Raw genomic sequence first — 12,193 nt, 5'->3', positions numbered from 1 at the left:
GAACCAACCAAAACCATGAGACAGTGGGATTCAGTGGCTGAGGGAGATGGTGGGATGGTAAGTTAGAGGGATGTTGGGGTGTTGAGGGAGATGGTGGGATGTGTCAAATGGCCTTTTGCTAACGGCTGTTGCAGTAAGTAAGTTGTTCTTGTTACTTACATTGGAGAGTGACTGGAGTTACCAACTCCTCCTCCATATCGTCTAGATCATCAGTAAGGATGAAGTGTGTGGGAGTGGACCGCGCCTGTCCAAGCCAGCTTGGATCCACGTTCAGCACCGAGTGCAGGGCACTGATGCCAGGATTATTGACAATTTGGAATTTGCACAGCATCTCGATCTGCTGCCATCGATGAAGGCGCTCCCGTAAAGCTGCTGTAACCTCACTCAGAGACTGCCTGCAAAGAGAAACAGCAGCTAATACACAACCACATACTCCCAGTGAGAACAACACCCCCATCCTGCCCATGTATACACAGGTCACTATCACCTACAGCTACTTCCATACATCCTAGAGATCCTCAGGTCCATCAACTCTCCGAGAGAGTAACATTGCCAAAGACCCACATCCTACAGCTCAGTGGGAAACTCCCCCTCCTCATCCCTTGAACATGCTCCTCCTGGATAGCACATTATTGTCACGTGGTGTCACACGCAGCGTCACACCTTTGGTTTTACTGTACTTCAGGAGCAGCAAGTTCACCTCCAATACTGACAGGTTACCCCAGGCAACATCAACTGGGATAATTAAAGGGTCACCTCTGAAACCCAAGCAGCATGCTGCTGAATTATGGGAACTTCTCACAGTTGACGCTGTGAAAGCCCACCTTCTTTTCGTCAGTATTCACTCAGGAACAGGACATTGTTGCCGATGTGAATACTGAGTCACAATTAAGTAGAATGAATGGCTTTGAGGTATGTAGAGAAGAGGTGTTGGAAATTCTGGAAAGGGTGAAAATAGATAAGTCCCCTGGGCCTGATGGCATTTATCCTAGGATTCTCTGGGAAGCAAGGGAGGAGATTGCAGAGCCATTGGCCTTGATTTTTATGTCCTCGTTGTCTACAGGAGTAGTGCCAGAAGATTGGAGGCTAGCAAATGTGGTTCCCTTGTTCAAGAAGGGGAGTAGGGATAACCCTAGTAACTATAGGCCGGTGAGTCTCACTTCTGTTGTGGGCAAAATCTTAGAGAGAATTGTAAGGGATAGGATTTATGAACATCTGGATAGGAATAATGTGATCAAGGATAGTCAGCATGGTTTTGTGAAGGGCAGGTCGTGCCTCACAAACCTTATTGAATTCTTTGAGAAGGTGACTAAGGAGGTGGATGAGGGGAAAGCAGTAGATGTGGTGTATATGAATTTTAGTAAGGCATTTGATAAGGTTCCCCATGGTAGACTACTGCAAAAAATACGGAGGTATGGCATTGAGGGTGAGTTGGAGGTTTGGATTAGGAGTTGGCTGGATGGAAGAAGACAGAGGGTAGTAGTTGATGGTAAAGTTTCATCTTGGAGTGCTGTTACTAGCGGTGTTCCGCAAGGATCTGTTTTGGGACCATTGCTATTTGTCATTTTTATAAATGACCTGGAGAAGGGGTTAGAAGGTTGGGTTAGCAAGTTTGCGGATGATACGAAAGTCGGAGGAGTTGTAGACAGTGAGGAAGGATGTGGCAGGTTACAGCGGGATATAGATAAGCTGCAGAACTGGGCAGAAAGGTGGCAAATGGAGTTCAATGTAGCTAAGTGTGAGGTGATTCACTTTGGTAAGAGTAATAAAAAGATGGGGTACTGGGCTAATGGTCGGATACTTGGTAGTGTGGATGGGCAGAGGGATCTTGGTGTCCATGTACACAGATCTTTGAAAGTTGCCACCCAGGTAAATAGTGCAGTGAAGAAGGCATATGGCGTACTGGCTTTTATTGGTAGAGGAATTGAGTTCCGGAGTCCTGAGATCATGTTGCAGTTGTATAAGACTCTGGTGCGGCCGCATCTGGAGTATTGTGTGCAGTTTTGGTCGCCATACTATAGGAAGGATGTGGAGGCACTGGAACGGGTGCAGAGGAGGTTTACCAGGATGTTGCCTGGTATGGTAGAAAGATCATATGAGGAAAGGATGAGGGACTTGGGGTTGTTTTCATTGGAGAAAAGAAGGTTTAGGGGTGACTTGATAGAGGTGTACAAGATGATTAGGGGTTTAAATAGGGTCGACAGTGAGAATCTTTTTCCACGTATGGAGTCAGCTATTACAAGGGGGCATAGCTTTAAATTAAGGGGGGGTAGGTATAAGACAGAGGTTAGGGGTAGGTTCTTTACTCAGCGAGTCGTGAGTTCATGGAATGCCCTGCCAGTAGCAGTGGTGGACTCTCCCTCTTTATGGGCATTTAAGCGGGAATTGGATAGGCATATGGAGGATAGTGGGCTAGTGTAGGTTAGATGGGCTTGTATCGGTGCAACATCGAGGGCCGAAGGGCCTGTACTGCGCTGTATTCTTCTATGTTCTATGTAGAGTGGCTAAGATCCACTAGTGAAGATCCTCATGGAACTGGGTACTACACTGAGCAGCATGTCATTAACCACTAATGCGGCCAGAGCTGCTGCAGATTCCCCTGATATCAAACCGCCCAACACCAACTATCATGCTTACATACTAATGCTCTAGAGACACAGTGAGATCTGAATCATGGGGTTAGCTCTCTACCTCAGTATTCCTGCTGACTTGTGGTCACTGTCTGTAGACACTTGCTGCCCAGATTGTCTCCCCTGATTACTTCACAAAACTGTTCAATACAATGCCATACTCTTGGAATACTGTCACCACCAGCAGCACCTCCTCTCCCTCTGCTGGTCCATACTCACTTTGCCGATAGTATTTTATGATCAACATCATCCAGCGAAGAACTGTGTGCCACGTGAAAGGTTCCAAACAATGTGTTTCTCTTCTTCTTTATTTTCTCTGCCTGTTGGGACAGAGAAGGGGGTTGAGGGTGGGCAAGGCAAAGAGATGTGGGTGACCCTTGGCTCAGAACCACACCCAGCAAAGAGCAGCCTGAGAAACTCAGCTGGTAACCTGCAGGGTAGAGTAGGGCCACGCCTGATACAAGCGACTGGTTGAGGGGGGGAGGTCGGTGGAGGGACGGGACGGGACTGAGGATGTCATTCCACCGGTCTGTAGGATGGGAAAGGAGGGAGACAGGGGATCAGGCTCGAGGGAGACAGGGGATCAGAGCGTTACTGATCAGGATCGAGACTGCACTATCAAAAGGCTGAAGCAGTCAGATTGGAAGTGCAGCTGTGTGGGACTCAGTGGTAGTGAGATTAAAAAGGAGCAGTGAGCTCTCAGAATCAGAGAGAAATCCACCAAGGCTCCTCCAACAGCATTTCCAACACATGACCACCTCCACAAAGGTCACAGGCAGCAGATACATGGGAATACCCTCTGCAGGTTCCCCGCCAAGCCACACACCATCCTGACTTGGAAACAAGTGTCACCGGGTCTGAACCCAGGAGCTTGCTCCCTCCCTAGCAGCCTGTGGGTAACCATACACAGAAATACATGCAAAACAAAACAATAATACTCGCAGTAGGTAATAAACTGCCTCAAATGAAAAAAACTAAAAGCCCTCACCCTAAAAGCTAAGCCATTCTTTTGTAGAAAATGTTTAATATGTGCACCCTTTTCTCCTGTAGCCTTGGGTGTTTTTTTAATCCATTCATGGGGTGTGGGTGTTGCTGGCAAGGCCAGTATTTATTCCCCTTTCTTAATTGCATTGGATCCTCTCTAAGCAATTGTTTTAATCGATTTGAAAGCACTGTCAAGTCAAGGCAACAAACAAGCTCATCACTGTTTATTCAGAATGTCGCTTGGCTCACTTTCAGCCCCCTTTCCCCAGCATTTGGTTTAAACATTTCAGACCAGTGCCCTGTGACTTGGAGTGTAACTTCAATTGGAGTTTAAAATCTGTTCACTATCAAGTTAAAGAAACTTTTTACAAAGCTTAAACAACATTGGTTTCAAGATTTGTCATTTTTATCCTGTGTGTTCAAATTCCTCTATTGTCACACACACAAACTCACCATAGTGAGGAAGGGTATTAGCTCTGACATAGAGTCATAGAGATGTACAGCATGGAAACAGACCCTTCGGTCCAACCCGAAGGACTGGACCAGAGTTGGAGTCCAAAACCTACAGGGTTTAAGGTGAGAGGGGAAAGATATAAAAGGGACCCGAGGCACAACTTTTTCACACAGAGGGTGGTGCGTGTATGGAGTGAGCTGCCAGAGGAAGTGGTGGAGGCTGGTACAATTACAACATTTAAAAGGCATCTGGATGGGTATATGAATAGGAAGGGTTTGGAGGGATATGGGCCGGGTGCTGGCAAATGGGACTATATTAGGTTAGGATATCTGGTCAGCATGGAAGGGTTAGACGGAAGGGTCTGTTTCTAAGTTTGTGCGAAGATTTGTAGCTCGGGTGCTCGTTGTTGTGGTTCTGTTCGCCGAGCTGGAAGTTTTTGTTGCAAACGTTTCATCCCCTGGCTAGGCGACATCATCAGTGCTGTTTCTGTGCTGCACATCTCTATGACTCTTTGAATGGGAAGGCAATAGCAGAGCATATGGGCGAACTGCAACAGTCATTCGTTTCTGCCTGGCATACAAACAATACAGGAAAGGTTGCCAAACTGTGGCTCACAAGGGAAATTAGAGACAGTATTAGATCCAAGGAAGAGGCATACAAATTGGCCAGAAAAACAACAGAGCTGCAAAGTCGGACCAGTTTAGAATTAAACAGAAGAGGACAAAGAATTAATTAAGAAAGGGAAACAGAGTACTGGAGTAAATTTGCAGAACCAAACACTGACTCCAAGTGCAAGAGGAGAAAAAGACCAGTGAAGCCAAAAGCAATGATGGCATTCATGTCAAAAGGACTACGACAAGACAGCAGCGATGTGCTGCTGGAACTGCATAGTGCTCTGGGTCTGACCGTATTTGGAATATTGCGAGTAATTCTGGGTCTTGTGTCTAAAGAACAATGTGCTGGCTTTAGGAGGGGGCCCACAGGAGGTTTACAAGAATAATTCTGAAGATGAAAGGCTTATCATATGAGGGGTGGTTGAGGACTCTGGGTCGTTCTGTTTGAAACTAACGGACTACTGAGAAACCTGGGTAGAGTGGTCATGGAGAAGAAGTTTCCGCTAGTAGGACAGACTGGGACCTGACAGTGAAGGGATGACTCTGCAGAACTGAGATGGGGAGGAATTTCTTCATCCAGAGGGTGGGGACTCTGTGGAACTCATTACCACAGGGGGCTGTGGGGTCCAAGTCATTGAATGGATTTAAGACCGAGATAAATAGATTGTTGATTAGTAAGGGGGTCAACGGTTATGTGGAGAAGGCAGGAGAATGGGGTAGAGAAACATATCAGCCATGATCAATTGACTGAGCAGATTTAATAGTCGAATGGCCAAATTCTGCCCCTATACTTATGATCGAAAATACAAGTCTCTTACCGTCAGAAACAGCGGAATTTATAATGGGGAACAAACAGATAGCTGACCAAATAAATACATATTTTGGTTCTGTGTTCACAAAGGAAGTTACAAATAACATACCAGAAATATTGGGAAACATAGGGTTTAGTGAGAGTTAGGAACTGAAGAAAACCCGTATTAGAAGGAAACAGTGTTGGGAAAATTGATGGAAGTGTAGAGACAAAAACTGTGGTGCTGGAAAAGCACCAGCTGGTCAGGCAGCATCCGAGGAGCAGAAGAGTCAACGTTTCGAGCATAAGCTCTTCATCAGGAATGTGGGACGGGGGTGGAGGGGGGGGGGGGGAGCAGAGAGATAAATGGGAGGGGGGTCAGTGGGGCTGGGGGTGGAAGGTAGCTGGGAATGTGATAGGTAGATGGAGGTGGAGGGTAGAGTGGATAGGGGGGAAAGATGATGGACAGATAGGACAGTGTCAATTTGGAGAGTTCGATCTGGGATAAGGTGAGGGGAGGGGAAATGAGGAAACTGGTGAAATCAACACTGATCCCGTATGGTTGGAGGATCCCAAGACGGAAGATGAGGCGTTCTTCCTCCAGGCGTTGGGTGATTACAATTTGGTGGTGGAGGAGGCCCAAGACTTGCATGTCTTGGTGAGGGGGGTGGGGGGAGAACTGGAAAGGGGAGGTGAAGTGTTCAGACACAGGGCCTTGGGGTTGTTTTTTGCAAATGGCCCAGAGATGTTCTCTGAAACGTTCTGCAAGTTGGTGTCCTGTCTCCCTGATGGATGTGCAGGTTAGATGAATTGGCCATCAGGAACAATGGACATAATAGATGACATGTGGAGGTGCAGGTAAATCTCTCAGGACCTTGGACGGTGGTGAGGGGGGGGAAGGTGTGGGCGTGATGAGAGTGAAGGCCAATAAATCCTCAAAGCTTGATAGTCTATATCCCAAAGAAAGGGGCCCTAGAAATAGTGGATGCACTGGTGGTCATCTTCCAATCAGTTCGTACAGATTGAAAGGTTGCTAATGTAACCCCACTATTCAAAAAGAGAGGCAGAGAGAAAACAGAATTATAGACCAGTCAGTCTGACATCGACAGTGCGGTAAACTGTGGAGAGAAGTGGATAAATTCCATTCTCAAAGATTTAATAACACAGCACCTGGAAAACAGTGGCAGGATTAGACATAGTCAGTGTGGTTTCACACAAGGGAAATCATTTTTGACAAATCTATGGAAATTCTCAGTGTTGTAATGAATAAAGTTGACCAGAAGGAGCCATTGGATGTGATTCATCTCGACTTCCAGAAGATTTTCGACAAATCCCACATAAGAAGGTAGCATGAAAATTACAGCACATGGGATTTTAAAAAATTTACTCATGGGATGTGGGGTTTGCTGGCCAGTCAGCATTAATGCCCATCCCGAGCTGCCCTTAAGGTGGTGAGTGGGGGTTGAGTATGGAGATGGATTAATAACTGGTTGGGAGAAGGGAACACAAGGTAGGAATAAATGGAACTTTTCAAGAAAGGTAAGCAGTAGGTGGGACGGTGGCACAGTGGTTAGCACTGCTGCCTCACAGCGCCAGAGACCCGGGTTCAATTCCCGCCTCAGGCGACTGACTGTGTGGAGTTTGCACATTCTCCCAGTGTCTGCGTGGGTTTCCTCCGGGTGCTCCGGTTTCCTCCCACAGTCCAAAAAAATGCGCAGGTTAGGTGAATTGGCCATGCTAAATTGCCCCTAGTGTTAGGTGCAGGGGTAAATGTAGGGGAATGGGTCTGGGTGGGTTGCGCTTCGGCGGGTCGGTGTGGACTTGTTGGGCCGAAGGGCCTGTTTCCACACTGTAAGTAATCTAATCTAATATAATCCAATCAAATCTAATGTAAGTAATCTAATCAGTGTCCAATGGTGTACCTCAAAGATGTGCTAGAATCCCAGCTGTTCACAACATATATTAATGATTTAGATGAAGGAACTAAATTGATATCTCCCAATTTGCAGATGACACAAAAGGAGTTGGAGCTGTGAGGAGTTTGCCGATATGCTCCAGGGTCATTTGAGCGAGTGGGCAAATACAAGGCAGATGTAGTATAATGTGAACATGAGGGTATACATTTTGGGAGCAAAAACAGGAACAGATATCAAACTACGCTGAGTCAGAATACAGAAAAGACATAGAGGGCTTGGTGACGTGGTGCAATGAGAACAACCCCTCTCTCAACATCGGCAAAACTAAAGAACCGATCATTGACTTCAGGAAGAAAGTAGGACACCCCCCATCTACATCGACGGAGCTGAGGTGGACAGGCGCGAATGCCTCACGTTCCTAGCAGTGACAATAACTGACAATCTGTCCTGGCCTTCCCATGTAGATGTGACAGTCAAGAAGGCACAACACCGCCTCATCTTCCTCAGGCAGCTCAGAAAAATTCAGCATGTCCATCAGGACCCTCACCAACCTTTACAGAAGCACAGATGAAAGCATACTGCCTGGGTGGATAATGGCCTGGTACGGCAACTGCTCCACCCAGGACTGAGAGAAACTACAGAAGGTGGTGTGCACAGCCCAGACCATCACAGAAGCCAAGCTTCCATCCATGGACTCCAACTGCACATCTCGCTGCCGGGGAAAGGCTGCCAACATCATCAAAGACCCCTCCCACCCGGTAATAATCTCCTACAACCTCTTCCATCAGGCAGAAGATACCGCAGCTTGAACACACACACCAACAGGTTCAGGAACAGTTCCTTCCCTGCCGTTATTAGACTGATCAATGGACTCTCTAACTTCAGATAATGCTGATCTTGCTGGGTGCGTCTCCTGTGCAGTGTAACCCTGTATGCCTCACTCTGTCCCAGCACCCTCTGACCTGTATGTCCTTGTTTGTGGTGATCTGCCTGTACTGCTCGCAAACAAAACTTTTCACTGTGCTCCGGTACATGTGACTACAATAAATCAAATCAAACATCTATCTGAATGGTTATAAATTGGGAGATGGGGGAATGTGCAATGCGATCTGGATTGTCCTTGTACACCAGTCACTGAAGGTAAGCATTCAGGTGCAGCAGGCAGTGAAGAAGGTAAATGCAAGAGGTTTTGAGTACAGCAGCACGGATGCCTTGTTACAATGATACAGGGAATTGGTGAGACCACACCTGGAATAATGTGCAGTTTCGGCCTCCTTCTCTGAGGAAGGTTACAGAGAGAGTGCAGCCGAAGTTTACCAGACTGATCCTTGGGATGGCTGCACTGACGAATGAGGAGAGTTTGAATCGATTCGGATTATTTTCACTGAAGCTCAGAACAACGAGGGGAACTTCAATAGAAACCTATAAAATTCTAACAGGACTAGGCAGGGTAGATGAAGGAAGAATGTTCCCAGTGATGGGCAGGTCCAAAACCGGGGATCACAGTCTAAGGAAACAGGGTAAACCATTTAGGGTTAAGAGAAGGAGAAATAGAGTCATAGAGATGTACAGCACAGAAACAAACCCTTTGGTCCAACCCGTCCATGCCGACCAGATATCCCAACCCAATCTCGTCCCACCTGCCAGCACCTGGCCCATATCCCTCCAAACCCTTCCTATTCATATACCCATTCAGATGCCTTTTAAATGTTGCAATTGTACCAGCCTCCACCACATCCTCTGGCAGCTCATTCCATACATGTACCACCCTCTGTGTGAAAAGGTCGCCCCTTAGGTCTCTTTTATGTCTTTCCCCTCTCACCCTAAACCTATGCCCTCTAGTTCTGGACTTCCCGACCCCAGGGAAAAGACTTTGTCTATTTACCCTATCCATGCCCCTCATAATTTTGTAAACCTCTATAAGGTCACCCCTCAGCCTTCAATGCTCCAGGGAAAACAGCCCCAGCCTGTTCAGCCTCTCCCTATAGCTCAAATCCTCCAACCCTGGCAACATCCTTGTAAATCCTTTCTGAACCCTTTCAAGTTTCACAACATCTTTCCGATCGGAAGGAGACCAGAATTGCACGCAATATTCCAACAGTGGCCTAACCAACGTCCTGTTCAGCCGCAACGTGACCTCCCAACTCCTATACTCAACACTCTGACCAATAAAGGAAAGCATACCAAACACCTTCTTCACTATCCTAACTGCGACTTCACTTTCAAGGATCTATGAACCTGCACTCCAAGGTCTCTTTGTTCAACAACACTCCCTAGGACCTTACCATTAAGTGTATAAGTCCTGCTAAGATTTGCTTTCCCAAAATGCAGCACCTCACATTTATCTGAATTAAACTCCATCTGCCACTTCTCAGCCCATTGGCCCATCTGGTCAAGATCCTGTTGTAATCTGAGGTAATCTTCTTCGCTGTGCACTACACCTCCAATTTTGGTGTCATCTGCAAACTTGCTAACTGTACCTCTTATGCTCGTATCCAAATCATTTATATAAATGACAAAAAGTAGAGGGCCCGGCACTGATCCTTGTGGCACTGCACTGGTCACAGGCCTCCAGTCTGAAAAACAACCCCCCATCACTACCCTCTCTCTTCTATCTTTGAGCAGTTCTGTATCCAAATGGCTACTTCTCCCTGTATTCCATGAGATCTAACCATCAGTCTCCCATGGGGAACCTTGTCAAACGCCTTAGTGAAGTCCTTATAGATCCCATCTACCGCTCTGCCCTCATGATTTCCCACGCACAAATCCATGTTGACTATCCTGAATCAGTCCATGCCTTTCCAAATACATGTACATCCTGTCCCTTAGGATTACCCCAACAACTTGCCCACCACCGACATCACGCTCACTGGTCTATAGTTCCCTGGCTTGTCCTTACCACCCTTCTTAAACAGTGGCACCACGTTAGCCAACCTCCAGTCTTCCGGCACCTCACCTGTGACTATCGATGATACAAATATCTCAGTAAGAGGCCCAGCGATCACTTTCCTAGCTTCCTGGGGATTTATCCACCTTCATTTGTGTGTTGTGCCTGTGGAATTCAGTACTACAGAATGTGGTTGAAGCCAAAACATTATATAATTTGAAGGAGGAGTCGGATATAGTACTTGGAGCAAAAGGGATAAAAGGATGTGGGGGAAAAGCAGGATCCTGCTATTCAGTTGGATAATCAGCCATGATCATAATGAATAGGGGAAGCAGGCTTGAAGTACCATTTGGCCCATCGAGTTCACACCAACCCTCCAGACCGAACACCCTCCTCCATCCCTGCATTTCCCATGGCTAACCCAGCTAGCCTGCAGATCTCGGCACACTACGGGCAATTTAGCATGGCCAACCAACCTAAACTGCACATCTTTGGAGTGTGGGAGGAAACCAGAGCACCCGGAGGAAACCCACACAGACTCAGGGAGAATGTGCAAACTCCACACAGACAGTCAACTGAAGCGGGAATCGAACCCAGGTCCTTGGTGCTGGGAGGCAGCAGTACTAACCACTGAGCCACCGTGCAGCCCCCTAAACTGCCTGGATTTAACCTGTTTCTCTCCTCTCACCTGACACTGACTTTTCACAAACAGCACTTACCCCTTCTTTAGCAATGTTCAGCTGCCTCTCAGCACTCTGCTTCTTGATATTGTAATACTGCACTTCCACCTCATGAGTCAGCTGCAGCCACTTTTGGAGGGTTTCAGGTGGGGACCAGCTCCCACGTGATTCCAATTCCTTTTCCGCTTTCTTCAGGGCCATCCGTACCTGAGGGTGACAGACACAGAGCGTTTCATTTTACATTATCACATTCTAGTTACCCCAAGTAAAGTGGGCGTGGGGACAAGGGACAAAGCTAACACCTTCTTACACAGAAAGTAGGAACAGGAGGAGGCCATTTAATCCCTTGAATCTGCTCTGTCATTTGCTGTGTTCACAGCCAATCATTCAACTCGGTTCCTATCGGTGCCTTCTCCCTGTTGGCCTCAATCGCTTCCTATGGTCGTGAACTCCACAGGCTCCACACTCTCAGGGTGAAGACATTTGTTCTGATCTCAGTCCTAAACATTTCTTACACCAATTCTGTGAACCCTCACCACAGTTCCAAGCAGCAGGTGAGACTGAATGTAAATGCCAGGCGTACATTCACAGATCCAATATCGCCAAGGGCCAAGCCCAAAGCCTGATCTTATCTGTGCCCAACATCCTGACTACCACAACCAATGGCCCCGTCTGACCCACAACCACACCCCCAGTCCTAGCCCGTCCCCACCCTCCCCTTCTAATGTTACACTTGCAGTTGTTTCAGTCCACGGACAGTGAGCACACACGGCCCAAACACATCGCACTGTACCTGATCCTAGCGAAACGTATAACTCCTACCTGTTCCAACTCCTCCTCCGCATATTTCTGCCGACTCAGATCGTTCTCCGTGCCTTCCCGCAGTCCCCGTAATCGCTGGGCTTCCTGCTTTGCTGCATTGATCTCATCCCGTAGCTTCTGCTCAAGATTGACTTTCTCCACCTCAACCGATCGATGCTCCTCCTGTGCCTTCTGCAGCCTGCAGGGTCCAAACGTTCAAAACCTCCTCAACACCAAACGTGTGTGTGTGCGTGTGTGTAGGGGAACAGGAATCTGCTGGATTTATATTCTGGTCTGATTTAACTTTGAGGTGGGTAACATGCCAGAAGGGATACAAAAGTGCTGAGTGTTTCATGTGTGAAATTAGTATTTTGCCTTCAGTTTACAGCACGGATTTGAAGGTAATTCTGTCATTCAACAGATGGCAGTATGGCTGT

The 12,193-nt window shown here is 47.2% G+C and overlaps 1 protein-coding gene across 3 annotated transcripts in view; it reads right to left on the bottom strand.

Annotated features, from left to right (window-relative positions):
- The window catches only part of stim1b (stromal interaction molecule 1b), a 152,378-nt gene that overhangs the window by 36,103 nt on the left and 104,082 nt on the right, over positions 1-12,193 (bottom strand). For all 3 annotated transcript variants that reach the window (XM_087988490.1, XM_087988491.1, XM_087988492.1), the window contains exons 7-10: positions 11,778-11,955; positions 10,995-11,162; positions 2,850-2,950; positions 160-395 (exon numbers count right to left, since the gene is read on the bottom strand). In XM_087988490.1, the coding sequence (XP_087844616.1) occupies positions 160-395; positions 2,850-2,950; positions 10,995-11,162; positions 11,778-11,955 (683 nt within the window). The remainder of the gene's footprint in view (positions 1-159; positions 396-2,849; positions 2,951-10,994; positions 11,163-11,777; positions 11,956-12,193) is intronic.

The sequence above is a fragment of the Chiloscyllium plagiosum genome, unplaced genomic scaffold (genome assembly GCF_037043375.1).
Source record: "Chiloscyllium plagiosum isolate Xiang-an unplaced genomic scaffold, Cpla_swu_hap1 HiC_scaffold_6, whole genome shotgun sequence".
NCBI classification, from domain to species: Eukaryota; Metazoa; Chordata; class Chondrichthyes; order Orectolobiformes; family Hemiscylliidae; genus Chiloscyllium; species Chiloscyllium plagiosum.
The sequence above is the reverse complement of the archived record's forward strand: the minus strand, read 5'-3'. Positions and strand labels throughout refer to the sequence as shown.